Source organism: Neolamprologus brichardi, chromosome 7, assembly GCF_056152115.1.
Source record: "Neolamprologus brichardi isolate AB-2024 chromosome 7, ASM5615211v1, whole genome shotgun sequence".
Classification (NCBI taxonomy): Eukaryota; Metazoa; Chordata; class Actinopteri; order Cichliformes; family Cichlidae; genus Neolamprologus; species Neolamprologus brichardi.
This window is the reverse complement of record NC_142110.1, coordinates 5,332,594-5,352,883: the sequence shown is the minus strand read 5'-3', so window position 1 is coordinate 5,352,883 and position 20,290 is coordinate 5,332,594. Positions and strand designations below refer to the sequence as shown.

General features: G+C 38.9%; 1 protein-coding gene across 4 annotated transcripts; it reads left to right on the top strand.

Moving 5' to 3' along the window:
• Nucleotides 1–3,067: 3,067 nt before the first annotated feature.
• nap1l4a (nucleosome assembly protein 1-like 4a) lies at nucleotides 3,068–14,711 on the top strand. Of its 4 annotated transcripts, XM_006789585.3 has the most exons (15): nucleotides 3,068–3,150; nucleotides 4,037–4,074; nucleotides 4,816–4,888; nucleotides 5,635–5,779; nucleotides 6,318–6,404; nucleotides 6,573–6,707; nucleotides 6,793–6,864; nucleotides 6,964–7,103; nucleotides 7,341–7,486; nucleotides 10,874–10,893; nucleotides 11,016–11,135; nucleotides 11,261–11,296; nucleotides 11,471–11,524; nucleotides 12,648–12,682; nucleotides 13,039–14,711. In XM_006789585.3, exons 2-14 carry the CDS (start codon nucleotides 4,059–4,061, stop codon nucleotides 12,651–12,653), a joined length of 1,050 nt encoding a protein of 349 aa, XP_006789648.1. In that variant the 5' UTR covers nucleotides 3,068–3,150; nucleotides 4,037–4,058; the 3' UTR covers nucleotides 12,654–12,682; nucleotides 13,039–14,711. The 4 variants fall into 4 exon arrangements, with proteins under 4 accessions (XP_006789648.1, XP_006789646.1, XP_006789647.1 ...); XM_006789583.3 differs by lacking the exon at nucleotides 12,648–12,682; XM_006789584.3 differs by lacking the exon at nucleotides 12,648–12,682 and having other exon boundaries at nucleotides 3,146–3,266.
• The last annotated feature ends 5,579 nt before the right edge of the window (nucleotides 14,712–20,290 follow it).

Below are 20,290 nucleotides of genomic sequence, written 5' to 3'. Positions count from 1 at the left end.
TTTTGGGAATTCCTTATCTGGATGATTAAGAATCTGTCGAGCAATTTAAATGTTCAGGTATAAGGCCTTGACTAAAAAAGTGGAAAAGCAGCCATTGTCCAAAGGAAAGAAAGCCTATTCCTCAAGACCATTTAAAAAAAATTAGAAAGTCTGATTCACTGGGAGACAAAAATCTAAAGAAATGAGGGATGTTTCCAGTTTTACTTATCGCTAAGTATTGCCAGGTATCTATGTATGTGCCAAAGAGGCCCACACACTCTTTGTCTATACTTTCAGGTCTGACTTGCTTACAAGAGTTTTTCCTGCATTCTTCACATGCACATGGTAAAATCTTGTATCGCATAATGAAACGTGTGAACACACAGCTGAACAATGAAGAGGGACCACTGCATGTAACACCTGATGTGTGCCTCTGCTTCCCAAGTGGGAGGACAGGAGAGAGAAAACTGAGATAAGATGAAATCTGGGAGTTATTACTTGACAATTGGCTGTGAAGGACACCCTACTTCTTGCCCTGCAGGTGTTATTATTGTCTAAAAATGTGACTTTGTCTGAGATTTCAAAGTGGTTGCAATAATGTTGCAAGCTTTCAGATAAATAGATTTTCCCCCTTTTAATGGCTAACTCAAATATCTACATTACATTGGTTGGTAGTGCGCAATGTGTTTGTCTATACATTTATAGAATAAATTGGCAGTTATTATACAGTTGTTTCTAGACCCCTGGCTCTTTCCAAATGCTATACAATCACATTTGATTTCTTCTGTAAGTACAGACCCTGCTGGTAAATGTCACAATGTGACAGGCACAAAGTCTGGTCACAACAATCCTACCCTTAGGGGCCCCAGTGCTGTCACTTCCTCTCAAGTGCGTAGACTACACTGCAGTTGATAGTGAACAGAAAGAAGACCAGATTTAAGTGATTTTATGTCTATTGCACTATTTCCGTAAATTTCAAACAGAGAAAAAAAAAACCCTTAATGTTATAACAGCGGGATGTGGCATATAAATAGTCTCTATGATTGTTACCAGTTTAGTCTCATGACCTGTTCTGTGAACTTGTAAAAGAAAAGATTGAATTGAACTTTTTTAAGACAGGTGATTTATTAAGAATGATGATATCAGGATGAGATAGGTGTGCCGATCCAAGCTACACATGTTCAAAATTTCCTTTCATGTCATTTCCTGGTTCCAGTAAAGACAATGATGATTTCTGACAAAACAGGCAAATGTTACCCTTTGTCCTAATGGATACGATGAAACTGTATGTCAAGGGCAAGCATGGCATCAGCGCATTGACCCAACTCAGTAAGATCTGCAGCAAAAACAGGCATGTCATTTAGGGTGCATAAGCATGGCCACATGGCAGCAAAGATGGGGAAGATGATCGAGATTAAAAGGATGACACTACCAGAAGGCAAGCGGCTATCTGCTATCCCACAGGTCAACGTGAACAATGGTGAGGATTCAAGGAGATCAGCCACAGCCAAATACTAGAGATGCTTTGGTGACAATGGGTTTTTACTTCTGCATAAGAAGAAGTGTGCTTATTGCTGTCACATTTCAACCTCTCTATAACATTCCCCCCAAAAAAACCACTCAGTCCAATCTGTGGACTCCCTCTGTTAGAAGGGAGAAATCAAGGGTATATAAAAAAAATTGTATCTTGCTAGATTTAAAAAAAAAAAGTATTTAATGAGATTTTCCAATGCCTGAATAAAGCTGGCTAGGAAACAAAAAAATTGTCTGCAGTTTGTGGAAAATTGTTTATTTATCAACCCAAAAAAACACTATAACATGTGTTTATTTCATTATTATTAGTTTTACTTGTCCTTTTTTTTTTTCCCCACAAAATCTAACATTTTAATTCTTCCAGATGTTTTCCTGACTATAATGAAAACAATGAGTGTTTCACAAATGTTATTTGGAATGGAAAACACTCATCATTAATAATCTTTTAGTGGCTTATTAATATATTTATACAACATTAGAGTCTCTTTCTGTGGGTATTACCAAAAGAGTCACTGTCTCTGACAAAATGAGTATATGAAGCCCTCTTGTGGTCTACACGTGATCTGGCCAATCACTCAGAACACTCACTAGAATTTAATTGAATTTGCTTGTCTCTTGTGCCAAAACATTTGCATTTCTCCTATTGCAAAGTCCTACATTTAATACTGTAAGACTTAAAGTGCCCTAAAATGTAGTTATTATTAATTACATCCGAAAGTACTCAGCAAAACTGGTAACCTGAGTTATACCTGTCCTCTGAAATCACATGATTTTTAAATGCAGCTTTGAAATATACAATCATAAACATGCTGGACTATTTAAAACATAGATTTCTAAAACTACAAGCCACCTTAGATTTTCAAAACTGTGGTTGCATTATGCCATGTGATGTGTAAATAAAGGCTGAAATGGTTCCAAATATCCATCAAATAAAACTCAGGCCAGGACAGACACCAATGTGGGGTTTTTAATTGGCTCTTGTGAGACATTATGATCATATCAGAAAGCATTTATCAAGAGAGCATTTATCTTGTCTAATGAAACATCTGCAGGCTGGACACTATGTATAGGAGTTTTCATGCAAATCTTATATTCATTGTTCCACAAGCTGTTATCTTCTGGGTGCAAGATAAGAACTTGTGCATGCAAGCACATTTGCATTTTTAAAAGTAATGATCCTGTGAGCATGCTTAACTTCCCCATACATACAAATGTGCACAGAAGATGATGACACTGTTCTGACAAGAAAACAAGTCTTTTGGTATGAAATGATTATCTTGTGTGCGTTTGTGTTGCACGTACACAAGATGTACTCTCAAGAAATGCTTGTTTGTTTGTTTGTTTGTGTTTTTATCAAACCCTGATAGGGGTTCCTAGAATTAGATTACATATTAATCATGAAAACACTTCTTTGTTTAAGAAACCCTGGATGACTGAAGCACAAGTGAAGGTAGATAAGTGATCGGTGTTACCAAAAATGACATTTTCGCAACGCAGTGCTTAAATGTAGCACCAAGCTCGCTCTCGCCGGCTGTCCAATCAGAATCCAAGAAGCTGGAGCATGTGTGTCGCTCGGACGTGCGGATTGAAGCGAATACGCGTGAGCGACGCGCCTGGCGAGATTCCGCTCATATAGAGGTAAGACTGCTGAAACAGTCAGTAAGCAAAGATTTGTCATTAATTTTAGCATATGTTTCCATGTTGGAGTATTACTTTTGCAGCCGGAGTTATCTAATGAGCCCGGCGGACCGCCGGTAAACTGTCTTCACGGTACTTTTGTCTGACTCTGGTGTTTTTAATTCACGCGCGAGCTAGCCGAAGCTAGCTGGTATTAGCTTGTCAATGCGGTCGGTAGTGGCTAGCTGTTGTACCGTTATCCGTCGAGATAAATGGAATTGTACAGCACTGCTGCTCTGCCTCCCCATTCTGATTGTCTTGAGCCAACTGGCGACAGTCTAAAATAGTAACCCTTACACTTTGTCCTCGCCCAAGCATTGTTCTTAGCACGTTGGCTTGTAGTTTCTTGCTACCTAGCTGGCTAACCCGGTTAGCTGCTGTCAGATCTTTGGCACGCCCATACTAAGTGATTACACCTATGTGTTTGTACGTGAGGTGATGTTAGCGTCCACTTTCATTAGATGTTTCCCAGTGGTTCCCTGACGGCCATAACCAGCGCTGGTCATTTTACACTTGTTGAAAATGGAGAGATGCTAACTTTGGTTGACATAGCTTAGCCCAGCTGCTGTTAGCATGTCAATGCGTCATCGGCCTGCGCTTGCTCAACACTGCTGTTGCTGTAGATCGGTGAAAGTTAGCTCAGCTGGTCTGCCTGTCACTCTTCTGCATTGGTTTTAATTATGAGCCTTCCGCGCAGGTTATTTTTGGCAGTTCAGTAGCTTCTCTAATTTACAAGGACTCACTGATGAGATACAATTGACAGTATTAATCATTCACTTTGGTGTTACTTCCATAAGTTACTTACTCACTGTAATTGCTAATGATAATCTCATATACTTCTAAACAGAGGGAGGAGCTGACACTTGGTCATGGAAGCCAATAAAGGTAAAAAATAATTTTTCTTTTTTTTCCACTGGCCACGTTAAAGTAATGCATCTGATGAGATTTGTTTACTTGATTTGACTCTGTACCTGTTGGTTGTTAAAGGTATGTATGCTTAGTAAGTTTTTCCATTACCAATTACATTAAAAAAAAACCTCTTAATGCCAGTTCTTCCAGCAATTATTATTTCAAATATGCAATTTGTTGGCAAATTGTTAGAAAAAGTTGTGAAATAATGAATTCAGATCCTCATTATGCACATTACAAATGTCCTTTTCATGAGCTTTTTCCAAATCAGCACTCCACTGAGATTTCCCCTTTGAAGATCTAAAATGATCTTCTAATGGGATCTAATGTAGGGCATTGTTGTCATTGTTTGACCTCTGCACTGCCTTTATTACCATTGACTATAACATTTCTCTTAACAGGCTTAAGGTTTTGGCTAATATCTCTAGCTGTTTGTGGACTTTTTTAAGCTGTTACTATAAAACCATATCAAACATGGTTTTATATTGCTAGTAACTGCTTTATTCCAAGACAAGGGCTAGAGATGTTAGCTAGTCCATTATTTCACAGTATTTGTTGGCTGTTGTTTTATTGATTGGTTTACCTTATATTGTGTACAACAAGGTTGCAATTGGCTAAATATTAAATTAATATTACATGTAATTACATTTAATACACATTTTTGTTATCACAGTTTGAGATGAACATCTCTACTAATGTTGTATGCTGGTTTGGCAGGTAAAGGGGATCAAGGGATGCAAAATCCAAGTGGGCAGGTGGACAGACCTGTCAGCTTCCACTTCTTGGAAAGGTCAGTGCAGCTGAACTGTGATTCGATTACATTTTTAGATATGCTAAAAATGAAAACACTCATGATTACAATTTATTGTTCACATCATTGAGCGTTGTAGATGTCAATTCAAGAGAATTGCAACTTTTTAAACATATTAAGGCTAATTGTAACTAAATAATTCTTGAAGATTTATTTCCCCCTTGCATTGACCTTTGTGTGGCACAGAACATATCTCATTGACATTTTTCTTGGCATTTGATAGGATTTAAAACTTATGTAGGTATAACAGCTGTATGAAAATGGAGAAGCAATCATAATCATAATTTTTACAGGGATTCTGACACTAAGGAGCCAAAAGTTTGCAAATTACTTAAATTTCCATTTGGACAGCATGCTCAAAAATGCAGAATCACTAATGTAAAATCATGAAATTATTCAGTACAGTGAACTAGTCTGCTGTTATGCATGGCATAAAACAAAACCTTTCACATGTACAACAAAACCAGTGTTTGGATTGTTGGCTTGCTCCAGTCAGCAGATGAATTTGATAACTGACACTATTGAGTGATTTCCTACAGCTGATAGTTTTTTTTTTTTTTATGCTGTACATATAAATAAAATCACTGTTTAATCTCCTAAAAACAAAAACATGATTTAGTTTGTTGTAGACTCTCAACAAATGTGTAGGATTACATTTTTTCTTGTAAGACATTTTCCTTCATCATTTTCTAATGACCCTTTGTTATGTTTCTCTTCCCTGATAGCATGCTTCCCAAAGCAGTGAAGAGGCGAGTGCATGCCTTGAAAAGACTACAGGTGCAATGTGCTAACATAGAGGCTAAATTCTATGAGGAGGTTCATGAGCTTGAGAGGAAGTATGCCGCTCTCTATCAGCCACTGTTTGACAAGGTACAACAGATTTTGTTTTTAATAACACATTTCCTTAAAGTTATTTTACGTAACACTAGGCAGATATTTTCCTTTACTCTTTATGTGTTAATGCAAACAGAGTACATGCTAGCTTTAAATATAAAGCTCAACAAATCTGTAAGGATCACTTGTGATGTTTCCTACACGAATGGGTGTTTAAGTATGTCTCTGGCCTAATCAGAGGTCAGCAAGGCTGCATCCATTGTGCTAAATTGAAAACTGCTGCAGCAAGTAGTCGACTGTCCTTTGTCAGTCAAGGCTATTTCCAGAGATAGGGACAAGAAGTCTGCCATTCTTAATCACACTGGAGACTGGCAGCTGTAATCCTGCTGCACCTGTCCTGTGTGCATGTCGTGTGAGTGTGTGTCAGTCTCTCTCTCAAATGGTGTTGGTGTCAGTCTGCGAGCTGAAAATAATCCACGCTTGCCAAATGAACGTTTGCCTGCATAGTTATATTTCATCAACATATTGACAATTCTGTTAAAAATGTTTAACTTCACCATAATGTCTATCACAGAGACGAGATATCGTCACAGGAACAGTGGAACCCACAGACGAGGAGTGTGAGTGGCAGAGTGACAGAGACGAAGAGGAGGAGCTAGCTGTAAGTACAAATTTGATTTTCCTTTAGAACCTGATACCACATTTTAATGTAATCTTGCTGCAGTGTGAATTGTCTGATAATTTGGTAATAAATCATGATCTTAGTGCGACTAAATATAGATTTTTGTGAACAGTGAGTGTTGATTATCGCTCTGTCCACTCCTTACAGGAGGAAGTAAAGGAAAAAGCTGCTATTGAGGATGCAAAGAAAGAGGAAGCCACACCAGAAGAAGACCCAAAAGGCATCCCTGAGTTTTGGCTCACTATATTCAAGAGTGTGGACATGCTTAGTGACATGCTACAGGTACATTTCAGTGACTGATGATCCTCTTCTCCCTTTTCACTCACTTTATGAATAGTACTTGACTTGTCTGTTAATCTCGTGACAGGAGCACGATGAGCCCATCCTAAAACACCTGAAAGATATTCAAGTCAAGTTTTCTGAGCCAGGAGAGCCAATGGTCAGTGTCTGCCAGTGACTGTAATTATGGTCGATTATCATTAGTTACTTGGGCAAGATTTAAGTCGGTGTGTTAAATTATCCTTTTGTTCCTTCTTAGAGTTTTACATTAGGGTTCCACTTTGAGCCCAATGGTTACTTCAACAATGCAGTTCTCACTAAGGTCTACAAGATGAAGTCAGAGCCTGATCCCTCAGATCCTTTCTCATTTGAAGGACCAGAGATCATTGACTGTGAGGGGTGAGAACCAGAGCTTAATACATATGCTTGTCAAACTGTGGTAAACATGTGATGTTAAGTTTTAACTCAGAAATAGATCTGTGGTTTGTGCAGTATTTATTTTTGTATTTTCTATATAAATCTGTTGATTCTGCAGCCCACATATCAACCTCTTCTTTGCAGGTCTTCCAACTTCTGCCTTTTTCTTGTATATTTGCTTTTTGCCGCCTCTCACTTTTTTATACTTCCTCTCTCTAGCTGTCAGATAGATTGGCACAAGGGGAAGGACGTGACAGTGAAAACCATTAAGAAGAAGCAGAAGCATAAAGGGCGTGGCACTGTCCGCACTGTTACCAAACAGGTCCCCAATGACTCCTTCTTCAACTTCTTTAATCCTGTTAAAGGTGAGAGCACACAGACACGCATAATGTTTGGGATTTCTCAGGAACTCCCAAAGATACTTCTCTCTTTAAAAAAAACAAAAAAAAAACACAAGTTGAGAACTGTGTACAGATCTGCCAAACCTCCACTCAGAAAATTGCTTATGTTGCACTTAATGGGCTGGTAGCATCTGTTTACATGCAGGTAGTTTAAAAATACGTAAGCATATAATATGAGCTGTTAATCATGTATTTAACTAAAGTGAACAGCAGGTGGCAGCAGACTCACTTTTTTAAATTGTTCAGACAGTGCCATGAGTAGGTGTATCAGTCAGTGTAGCTGTTGCTGCTGAAGCTGAACTTTGTTCATTAGTCAGCTTTGGGACTTTTATCAACTTTGGTTTTACCATTATTTTCCAGCTTGAAAGGCTTGTTACTGTGATGCTAAACAGTGACTTTAATGACTGATAAAGAGGTAGTTAAAAAATTTAGGTTTAAGGTAACCACCACCTTTTAATGACATCATGTAGTTTATTGTATGTTATTATTTAAACTAATTTTAACAGAGCTGGCACTCTGGGTTCTTCAAACAATATTAACTGTATTCCAAGTACCATAGGTTCTTTTTTAAGGCATTTAGCTTGCTGAGTTTAAATTAATTTGGTGTTAATTTAATTTAAATGAACAAATCAAACCATTCTAATATTAGGCAACCTTATTGAAACAGTTGCCTAAAAACGAGGCAGGTCAGTTTCAGTTGAATAAACTTCAGGTGAATAATAAAGTGTCAGTTAGGCAAATCTTGAAATTAATCATTCTTATTCAAAAGATCATTAATTTAGGGCAGGATACACCTGCAATGACTGTGTCGTCTTACCTGTCTGACATGCCCGGACTTATTCTGACTTTGAGGAGGTGACCTGATTACTCATTGGCTGCACCAATGTTTGCCCTACTGGTTCGGTCATAGTCTTGGTGTATGACTAGTGGATATAAATACCTCCTTGTCAAGTGTGCTTGGGTGTGCAGCTCTTTGGCCAGAATGGCCATTAGTAGATAGGCTATCATTCAAAGCTCATGTGAACATGCAGAAATGCTGCATGTGACTTACCTGCTGTGCACCCCATTGACATATCAAGATTTTGATTTGTTGAAAATTTTTATTGGTAAATAGTTGCCAGAGAAAACGTTGGCTTTTGACTATACATTTCGTTTTTCAGCATAATATAAAGCTTGATATCTCCATCTGCCCTAGGAGGAAGCTTATTCTCAGTAGTTACACTGTCTTTTTTGTGTGTGCGCGAGTGCGCGTGCGTGTGGGACTTCTTTATAAGCAGACCTGAACTATGCTAAGTGTCATGCATATAGTGATGCAGCTATTAATTGTTTTAGTAATCAAGTAATTTATTGAGTAATTGGATAAGAAGTACTTTTGTCTCATTAATGAGCAATAATACATATTATAATAAAGATATAAAACACAGGTCAATAAGAACAACTAAACCCTTTGATTGTATACATGCTATACAGAAATTTTATTTTTTAAAGAAAAATAAATACAAAAAATATATAAATATGACCAAAATCTCATATCCCGATATAAGACATTTATCGTCCTGACAACGATATAAATCACAAAAATGTAATATTTTCTGTAAATCCTGTGAATCTCGGGCAGCTCGACTTGTGTGAAGTTTTCCCAGCTGGGCGTCCTTTACCTGGAGTTGAGTGTTTTAACCGATGCATGAAACTATGCATTTTTAGACATAAGTTGTAACGGCCGCCGTTTTCTTTCAAAGTTTGAGTCTAAGGTTTATTTTTTAGCTCTTTTTTGCTTCTTCTCCGTAAACTCTCTGCGTACTCTTTCACGTGATTCAGTTTATTTTGAAAAGCCTCAACAGGATCTTGAGCTTCATTGTGAAAGGTTTCTGTGGAAAACAAACAAGCGGACGGCGGAGCCACGCGATGGTTTTACCATCATTGTTGCTAACGACAACGCATAAAAACAGGCGCTTGTCCGTCCGTAGTGTGGTTATATTAAATACAAGAGAAAGAGAGAACTTTAAGAAATTAATATAGCCACTACACTGACCATCAAAACGATGAAAAAATCTTGCCGTAAACAGTTTATTTTACGACACCACGAAACAAACGATAGCCGTTTTTATATCGTCCTCCAATATATATTGTTATATCGAACGTCCCTAAGTCCAGGTCATATAAAATAATTCATCTGCGTATTTTAATACAACTCCTGGAGGCTTACTGTGGATTCTCGCTGTGTTAAACAGATGGTGGTGGATGAAACAGCTACAAAGTTTGCCTTTCTTCACATCAGAGTTTGTTGATCAGGTGCTTTGATGAAGGACTCCTGCTAGCTTTTTTTCCTAGTACTGCTTTTAATGGTGATCACAGAAACGCCGCTGCTGTTTTGGACGCTAGAAACACATTTTCTTTTGCTCACCCTGAGCTCACCGTCTCTGTAACGGCTCTGCCTCTTTGCTCTTTGCATTGTGTAAAGAGATTCCGTTAAACTGGGTCAATGTCATCATCACTGCTGATGTTGTGTTATTGGTATTTTTGTTAAAAACTGGAGGTTGTTTGACTTATTGTTGTAAAAGTCTTTTTATTCACACGCTGCTCCTTAATAAGTTTGTATTGCAGGTTTGTTTTTAGTTGTACATATGGGTAAAAAGCTCCCATTTACGTTTAACACATTGGCGCGCTACAGAGCTGTGCATTAACCAAAACATCGGAGGAAATAATTTGTGTCAAATTTAATCAAATTACTTGATGATTCATTGCAGCCCTACATGCATAGTCTTATAAAAAATACTGTTGCGCTTAAATCGCATGCTTCACTAAAAATCTCTGGATAAATTTCTATTTTCCTTCCAAGACTAGCACTGCTAGTTGTAAATTTTAAAGTGTAAGACTGTTGGCGTTCTGCTGTTAAACTTGTAAAAATCCTCTGTCATGTAAACATGATAATATTGACCTGACATGTACAAAATTTGCAAATAATAATGTACCATAAAACTTGACCCCTCAGATGTACATAACACTGACCAGTGTGGGCACAGCCTCATAAGTGTAACGTCTCAGTTTCCTCTAATACAGAATTGTTCAAAGAACAGGAAGGCTCAGATGATGTCACTTTTAGTCAGCGTGGTGGAGCACAAGTGTTTGTTCATGGGCTGTCACTTCCTGTGTATGATAACCTCGCTTTGTGATGTCATTGATAACCTACTGGGTTTTCATACCTTATGTGAAATTCAGCTAATCCCATAAATCTTTCCACTGATATTGGCCTTTGTTTTAATGAATCTTATTTTTACCCTCTCGTCCCGTTTAAATCCTTTCTGTCATCGCTTTGATTCAGTGTGTTAATATATTTTTTTTTCTTTGCAGCTCCACCAGATGGAGAAATGGTGAGTATAATGTTGCTGAAATGTTCTTCATAAAGGCATTATTGCACCATTTCTTAGGTATTACATTCTGTTCAATCTGTCAGATTTGTGTGATAACGCTCTATTCTATTCTTGTTTTATAGGATGAAGACTCTGAGTTCACCCTAGCCACAGACTTTGAGATTGGTCATTTCTTCCGTGAAAGAATAGTTCCCAGAGCAGTGCTGTATTTCACCGGAGAGGCCCTGGAAGATGACGAGAGCGTGAGTTTTTGCCTCAGACGCATGCACTTTCAGACACGACCATATAAAAAACTGAAGCCACAAGTTGGATATTTGCAGACTGACTTTGATGGCTTTGGGTTTTTTCCCCTTCTTTGTTTTTGTAGTTTGAAGAGGAGGAGCTGGAGGAGGGAGAAGAGGAGGTAATTATTTGTTCACTGACAAACACTTGAAATCTTAAGAAATGCCCCTGACTTTCACACAGGGATTAAAGTGTACCACCTCAAAACATTTAAATTATACTAGTTACTATAAATGTGAAATTTTCTTAAGTATTTCTTGCATGTTTAAGTGTCATTTTTCTGTTTGTGTCTAAGGAACAAGATGAGGATGGTGATGACGACGATGATGAGGGAGACTTTGATCCCAAGGTCTGTTTACACCCTACGCTTCCTTCCCTATCATTGTAAATTATCACAATTTGAACCGTTAGGTCCTCAAAAGTTTAATTTAGTAAATCAAAGTTTTGATATATCCCATAAGTTTGGCATATGGATGGTAAAATGTTTTGTCAGTGGTAGAAACAAGCTTATGTGTGGGATTTGCACCAGTTTGATCACTGTTATGTTCATGTAGAGGAGTGTCGTTTACTCTGTTCTTAATGAGGGTCCGCAAACTCCTGCAGGATTAAAGGAACCTCTAATTTTGTGCCTCCAATTTGTAGTGCACACAATAGCAAAGCTATTCTGATTATGTTTTTAGCATTTTTACTAAGTGAAGAAAGCAGAGTTCTTTGGATCCTTTTTCCATCTGTAGCTGTGTTGCAGTCCTGCTGAGAGTTACTTTAGCAGAGTGTCAATGTCCTGTTATGTAAACAGTTGCCTTAAAAACAATATGACAGTTCCTTGACTTTGGTTTCTAATTTTCTCTTGTAAATGCACAGGCTGCACAAACCTAACTGTCAGGATTTGGCTTCAATTTCAAGCCCTAACAATCTCAATGTTGTTAGACTGCTTTGGGGAAGCTCTGGTTATCTAGGAGACACTGGTTATATATTTTATCACCAGAGCCTCAAGATCTCAATATTTCAAGTAGCTGTTTTAGGAGACCATTACTTTCTCTTGAGTCATCTGTTCACTGCAGTGCAGTTGTATAATGTCCTGTGTTGGAAAACTACTGATTGTGTGACCTGTTCATACAGGTTACATCTCATTTCTTTCAGGCTATCGGATTTAAAAAAAAATTTAAAAATCACGTGATAACAGATGGTGTAGTTAAGATGGACTATCACATAAACACATAAACAATGTGTCCTGAAAACATGTAATAAGTCGGTTGTTAGTAGTGTTATTTTTATAAATTTGTCTTTAAATTTTATTTTATCTTTTTTCCCATTCCCGGATACCACCTCATCACCCATTGTTTTTTGCTTCATGGTGCTCATTAATAGCAATGTTTCACTGTGCTTTTTTGTCATTTATTTTTTAATGTAATGTTTTAACTTCATCATACTGTTGTCTCTCCCTCCCCTGGATTACCCCCTCTCCCTTACAGGCATAATCAAACATTCTCACCCCATGCATTTCTAGGTAAGGGAGAAATTAGGATGGCGTCCCACATACATCACACTCGCTCGTCCAGTGGCTTTGGTTTATTCTTGCTTTCCTTTTCTTCTTTACCTCTTTCATTTATGTTAACATTCCCACCTCTTTAGGACCCCCAGTTTACATATTGGGTAGATTGCTTCTGTTCTTAGTCATGTTGGTTTCCATCTATTTACATTTCTTGCTTTAGACCCATTTCAGGTTTCTAACAATCCTCCCTTTGCTGTACCAAACAAGGTGCTTTCTTTCTTGAGCAGTTGCTTTCTAGCTAGCTGATGTTGAGCAGTTTCATTGCCTGTCTCGTTTCATTTTGTTTTCTTTTTCGTCTTTGTTCCTTGCAGAAAGAACAGCCCCAGCCGGCTGAGTGCAAACAGCAGTAACCTTGGTGATCAGGGGAGGTGGAGACCTGCTGTCCATCAAATCAGTTGTTAACCAATCAGCAAGTCCTACTACTTGTACAGGCTCCGCCTTTTTACAAACTCTTACCTGAACGCAATAGAACGCAAACCAAACTGCGTTTTTTACTATGTGCATGACTTCTTTTTCTTTTGTCTTGCGCCCATCTCGCCCCGTTTATTTGGCTTCATTTCAGCCCAAAGCAAGAAGTGACTTGACTCTATGTAAATTGCCATGGCATCATATAGGAACAGTTGTCTTTAATAATGTGGAGTAGGTTACTACTGCCAAACTCAGAGCATTATTAGATGAAAGAGTTTAAAAATAAGCAAAAAAAAGGATTGGATCCCAAACTTTAGTTTTCATGGAAATCGGTCAGTTACTCAGGGTTTTTTAAACACCAACACGATGTGAGTTTACCAGGAAACTGCTGAACAAGTTTGACTTAATCTTTCACTGGGGTTGTTATCATTTGTTTAGTGTTTTTTAAGAGACATATTTACTTTTTTGAAATGTTCATTGTCATGTCATTGGACTATTTATTCTGGTGTCATGCAGCTATATGATACGGTGCATTTTGGGGAACGCTTTAAGGCCCATCTGCAGTTATAGGCTGAAAGCTTATTTGAGCATAGCAGGTTAACAAAACGTGAATACTGCCAATTTTTTTTGTTTGTTTTGTTGTCGTTTATTTTTTTTGTTTTTTTTGTTTTTTAAAAACATGTTCAGACTGAAGATTCATGTTCTGCATTGATAGTGCTCTCTTCTGTTCGGATGTAGTGGAGTAAACAAGCATTTACACTGAGCACAGTAACTACAATCACGAGACAAGCATGTGGTTATATATTTCCATTTTCTTCAGTCACCCCTGAAATGCTCCTTGCTCTTGTTTTAACAATTACAATGTTTGACATGAAAGACAAAACTTGAACGAATCTTGAATTTCCCCCAGCCCAGGCCTCACATCCAGTCTGAATATTCTCCTCACAAATGACAAATTTAAGCAGTGGCCCACCCCTAGGCTTTTTGTCGCTGTTTTATAAGATGGCACTTCTGGTATGTATCTTACGCTAAACAAGTGTCATTTAGAGTCAGTGTTGGGACACAAAGTGTGGATAAAATGTAAATTCTGTTGCCAAGAAGCCAAAATGAAAGACGCTGTTCTGGTTCGTTAAATTGTTTGCCAATTGTCGTTAACACAGTGTAATCTAATTCAGCATTTAAAGTTGTTTCAGAATATATAAGTATTTGTTATTGTCTACTTATTGAATCGGTAGAAAGTGGGAAAACAAATGGGAGAAGGTGCCAATGTATTTTATATACTTCACTGGGATTTTGGCCATTTGTTTTGGGCGCTTGTGCCTGATGACTGATCATCAAAGGACTTGACAGCAAAATATTATCCACCCCTCTCTCTCTTTTTAAAAAAAGATTGTTGATCTTGTTAGACAGATCTCAGAGCCACGGTTGACATCTTCAGATCTACTGCATTGGACCGTGTGCTAGCAATGGCCTTAACTGGTTCTTATTCACAATTTGTTACTTGCGTAATATTTCTTTTCAATTTGTACAGTTAGTTAAAATATTCTATTAAAGTTGTGCGACATGGAAATGCAAATTCGTTGTACTTTGTGTGTTTGTGTTTTGTGTTGGTTTAGCCAGGAACACAGGTAACCCACTTTTTAATTTTGTATAGGAATTAAGAGGCTCAGGTGCTGATAATCAAATGCACTTTGAGTTATAAGCAAGTGTTGGGGGTTTGCTCATGTGGAAGATTGTGATGCGTTACGATCAGGAGGAGGAAAGGAAATTTGCAAACAATTTGGAAAGTTCACGGTGCAAAAGATTATTCACACGTGGAAAGCATTCAAGACTTGCCTTTTTTGCATGAGTGAACATCCCAGTAGATTAACTGCAAGGTCAAATCATGCAGTGCTCAGAGAAAGTTCAAAAACCTCAACAGCTACATCTCAGACTCTACAGGCCTTTACAAACATAATAGTCAGAAAAATACTGAGCAAGTATGGCTTGCTAGGAAGAATTACCATGAGAAATTTTTACAGCATGACACCCTTCTCAAGTTATTGTACAGATGACACAATACACAGTGCTACATTCGGGGAAAGCTAAATGTCATATCAACATGGTGATGGTTTGGGTTTGTTATAGAGCCACAGGATCTGAACACCTCTCAGTCGTGTCGACCATGAACTCAAGGTGAAGCCATCTGTTTGACGGTTAAAGCTGGGCTTGATCCCATATCGGCAAATCTACAACTGAGTAGCTTGAAAAGCAAAGAATCAACGTGTTACGGTGGCCCAAAGTCCAGAACTCAACTGAAATGCTGTGCATGAATAAATCCCCACAAATCTAAATTAACTGAAACAATATAAAGAAGAGTGGTGCAAAATTCCTTGATAATATTGTGACGACACATCCTAAATTTGACATGCAGCACACAGGTTCCTCGTGACATATTAAAAATGTCCCTGCAGAGCAAAGCACTTTGTCTCCTGCTACTGAAGCTGCTCTGTTGTATGTCCAACCCGGTGTTGCTGTGGAGTGATTCATGTGCTCTGGTATTTTTTCTCAGGTGAATGCACATGCTGTTAAAAACACATCAGGTGATGATTTGCAAATGATTGACTAAAGCTCTGAGCAGCGCATGCAGTTGCAGTCTCTACGTGAGCAAATCAGCTGAGCCTTTTGTCCATCACAAACACCACAGTGACAATTTTAGAGCAGTTTGGTATCCAGGCTGCAGGAATTTTGGTTTCAGTCTGTCCAACCTCAAGCAAGGCAACACTTAGTGTGGAATTCTGTCTTGCAGATAGAGAAAGCATGCACACTCCTTTGAGAAATCCTTGTGATGCATTGTGGGTGATAATGGCTGAGGACTCTGAAGTTTCTGGAGGAAAATATCAACACGGTGCTGACATGGGTGCTTTCTTATCCTGTCAACTCATCCAACAACACTTACAGCTATGTATGTTTATGCCTCTTCATCGGGGCATAAAAGCGACAACGTGAGACGGCAGGAAAACATTTTGGATGACAAAAAGATGCTAAAATAAATGCATGAAGGGAATAAGATGTGAATTCAGATCTCTCCACCCTTCAAAGCAGACAAACCACAGACTGAAGTCTCTACTGTAACTTTGGGGATTTTGCTCTCAAGACCTGTGAACAAGACATTATTCATACTGAGACTGCTGCGTGGGGGTTTGAGGATCGCCTCACTGTAACAAGGAGTCCATTTGTTTCTGCATTTTCATGAACTAGACCAGCAGTGTTGGGAAGGTTACTGTTAAAATGTATTCCATTACAGAATACAGAATACATGCCCTAAAATGTATTCTGTAACGTATTCCGTTACGTTACTCAATGAGAGTAACGTATTCTGAATACTTTGGATTACTTAATATATTATCATGCTGTTTACAACTACATGAATGTACTATTGCTGTGATTTATTACTGTTACTGAAGGTCCGCGGCTCCGAACCGTAGTAAAGGGACCTCTGACTAATACGGTTCCGTGTTGGGCTCATAGCCGAAAAATAGCTTTACTTTGTTGTCTGGGTCAACTTTGCTTGCGAGAGACAGAGAGAGGCATTGAAAGGCTGCTCCAACGGAACTTATTGTTTCGGAGGAAAACACGAACAGTCGAGTCTTAATAGCTTACTTACAACTGGGCTCGTCAGGCTCTCTTCTTGGCTGCAGTGGTTATTATTATATTTACATGCTTCCAGCTCCCGTTTTTGCTCGATGACAGCTCGTACTTTTCCTTTTTCTCCCTCCCTCGCTCACAGACACATAACGAGTATGGCGGTCCATTCTCCCTGCAGCACGGACTACACTGCCTATGATGCTACATTCTTTAGAGCTATACCTGTAGCATTCCGCCTATTAGCTTAGCACAACAACAACAGGCGCTCTCTCACCCAGGAAACACTAGAGCGTCGCCCTGTAACCATGGCAACCGTAACGCTGCCGCCTGGAACAACAGAACGTAGCTGTCAAACAAAACCCAAACAGTCCTGACCCGCCACAATATGAAACAGGAAAGTACCGCCGTGTAATCCATTTATTTCAACAAAGTAACTGTATTCTAAATACCACCTTTTTAAACGGTACCTGTAACGGAATACGGTTACTCATATTTTGTATTTTAAATACGTAACGGCGGTACATGTATTCCGTTACTCCCCAACACTGTAGACCAGGGAGGTGGAACTCCACAGTGGAGTCATGATGGCTGCAGATTTTATTGTACTTAACAATAAAAAGTAACTTTTGAATCTAAAAATGGTAGCCAAGATAAATGTAGATTTTCGAGCTAAAGTGAAGGTTTATCAGCTTACTGCAGCTTTGCTGTTTATTGTTTAATCACATATTCATACAGTACATTGATAGGAGGACTGAGAGGATGGTTAACTTCTTAACAGCAAACAAATACAGAGAAATCCTTTTAGAGAGCTCTGAGGGAGATGGATAGTTGTGCGTGTTAGCAGCCGTAGAACAAAGAGGAGCATTCAGATTATTCTGACACCTCCTGCCGTCGTGTCCTCATCATCTAGCTGAAGGGAAAAGGGTGCAGTCTTCTTCCAGTCTGACTCTGAGCTGCAGCTGCACCTAACGTCCCACTCTTGGCCTCAAGGTGGAACTGGCAGCGTTCCTACGTGTACGTGAGCACACATACAAGTGTGCCTGAACAAGGTTGTCTGTGTGGAGTGCTCTGTGTCGTCCTCTCTTATTCGGAAGTGATGTGAGCCAGCCTGAGTTTCAGAGAGAGAGAGTGAAACAAGGGATTAGAAAGGCGCTTTATGCTGGTGGCGCTGGGTTGGTGTTAAAAAATGAATGAGCTGAACTGGAGCCTTGATAAAAGAGCCCATTTCCTCTTAGATCTGATGTTATTGGTGGTGTTGCACACTCTCAGTACAGACAAAGATATAATCAGAGACATTTTAATCTTTGAAACTCTCATTAACTTTTTGTCCTTGCTACTGGATGACCGTGGATGGTCACCACTTTTTTAGTGGTAAATAGTGACTATTAGGTTGCTAAGCTAACATTGTGACATTATACCTTTTTTGACATTCAATCTTCAATCATGGAAATCACCTTACGAGTTTACACAGTAACCCTGCAACTTCAAATACACCCAGTGTCACAAAACCAGCTTTTCAATGGATAACTTGTGAATTTGGCAGAAAAAAGCTCAATCATCAGCGAGAGAGCTGAGTTATAAAGATAGTGGATATTCAATCTTGTCATTAAGGCCCACGATCAGAAAATGCATTCAGTGCAAGTTTAAAACGCAACTACAGGTCATACAATCACAGCTAGAACAGAAGAGGAGCTGCCAAAAACACAAAAATGAGTGGCAGTCAAAAATAAAAAATCCAAAAGTTTACAGATGTTGAGACAAAGCAATAACATCAAGTAGAGGTTGCAATCAAACACGAGACATCAAGGAATGAATCTATGTGGGTTATCACAAGTAGAGGGAGAAAGAAAGAAAGAAAAGACTAAATTTAAGGCAGAAACTTAAGGGGCAATAATGTGTGCAAAATGAGTCAACACAAAACATGCAAAGTGCCAACCGACAACACCTGCAATCCAGAATCAAGGCCTGCCACACTGCACAGAGGATTCATGGGAAACTGTTCAGGAAGGCCATCGTTTAAAGCAGGGGTGTCAAACTCAAATACACAGTGGGCCAAAATTCAAAACTGGAACAAAGTCGCGGGCTAACATTAATATTTATTGAAAAAAAAATCTTCCTCTAGATATAAGAATGAATCTTTTCTTATGGACTTAAACAAGTCTTGTTGAAAAACTGAATATGGAACAAGCAAAGCTTAATACTAAACAATATATATATTAGCTGTATAATACCAGTAGGCCAGCTCTGATAGTAATTTGGTATGGCCTCACGGGCCAAATGTAATTAGGCTGCGGGCCAAATGTGGCCCGCGGGCCAGAGTTTGACACCTATGGTTTAAAGGGACGAGAGAGGGGCACACTCTGCTCCCAGAGCAAGCGCGCCGATCCACACAGGTGTGCACACGGGTGTTCACTGTTCGTAGACTTAAATCACACTTTTCTTGGCTGCTACTTCAAAGCACATTGTGCGCTGTCTGTCCTGCGTGCTGCACAACAACATTCAATATTTAGTATTTATTGCTGTTTACACTTAGCTAGATTAATGCGATGGTGTTGTGTTTAGTATGTTGCTTTGGTTTTTTTTGCTTGTTTTCTATTCTTTCTCTCTCAACAGGTGATCCAGGAGATTTTTTTCCCCCTTTCTCACTGTCCCTCTCCCCTTCTGTTTTTCTTTTCCTTCCTCTTTCTCTCTCTCTTCTCTCTTCCTATCCCTCACTCATGTCTGTCCCGTCTGTAACAACTGAAAATAAAATAAATAATAAAAACAAAGGTCGATCAAATGGACCAATACGGCAATGCCATGATTTGGCAAAATAAATCCATTGGGTATCCTTGTTGGTCTTCAGACAACAATTCTGACGGCTAAAGAACCAAATGGGACAGGCAGAAAAAAAGAAAAAAGACTCGGCAAGGACACAAAGCAAGACCACACAGAATAAAACAAAGAAGCATCAGATAGAACGGAGAGGAAAAAATAATGTCAAGGACCAAATTTAATGCAACTGATTATCAGAGAGCTCTGCACAATCTCTCACATTAAAGGCATAATTGCATTTATCTGTGTGTGCTTAAGTTAGATTACAAACAATGGCCATTATAACCAAGCTAATCTGCTTTGCTTTTATTGCATTATCACATTTTTACTTGGTATGTCTGGGAAAGAAAGCCTCACGCCCAGTTACAGCACAGCAACAGGGCTGCGCTCCTCCGTGGGGATTTGTGAATGGGTCGTCAAATGAATGGCAAGCTAGGTGTGGCGCTTGTAACCTGAATCACGCTCCTTAACTTCCGTGCACGGATAAAAACCGTCAGTCAGACGTGGGAAACATGAACAGGTATCAGGTTACATAAGGTTGGTTGATTTAAATGTATGTAAAATTTGTATCCTGCCCCATGCTCGCTTTTGTTTTGGTTTGAACGTTAACGTCTGTGACTGGTTTTTTGTTACATCAAAAACTTGTGCACTGGATGATAATATGGTATGAGTTAGTTCCAGGTAAAATGGAATTTCCTCACTCGTTCATGATCT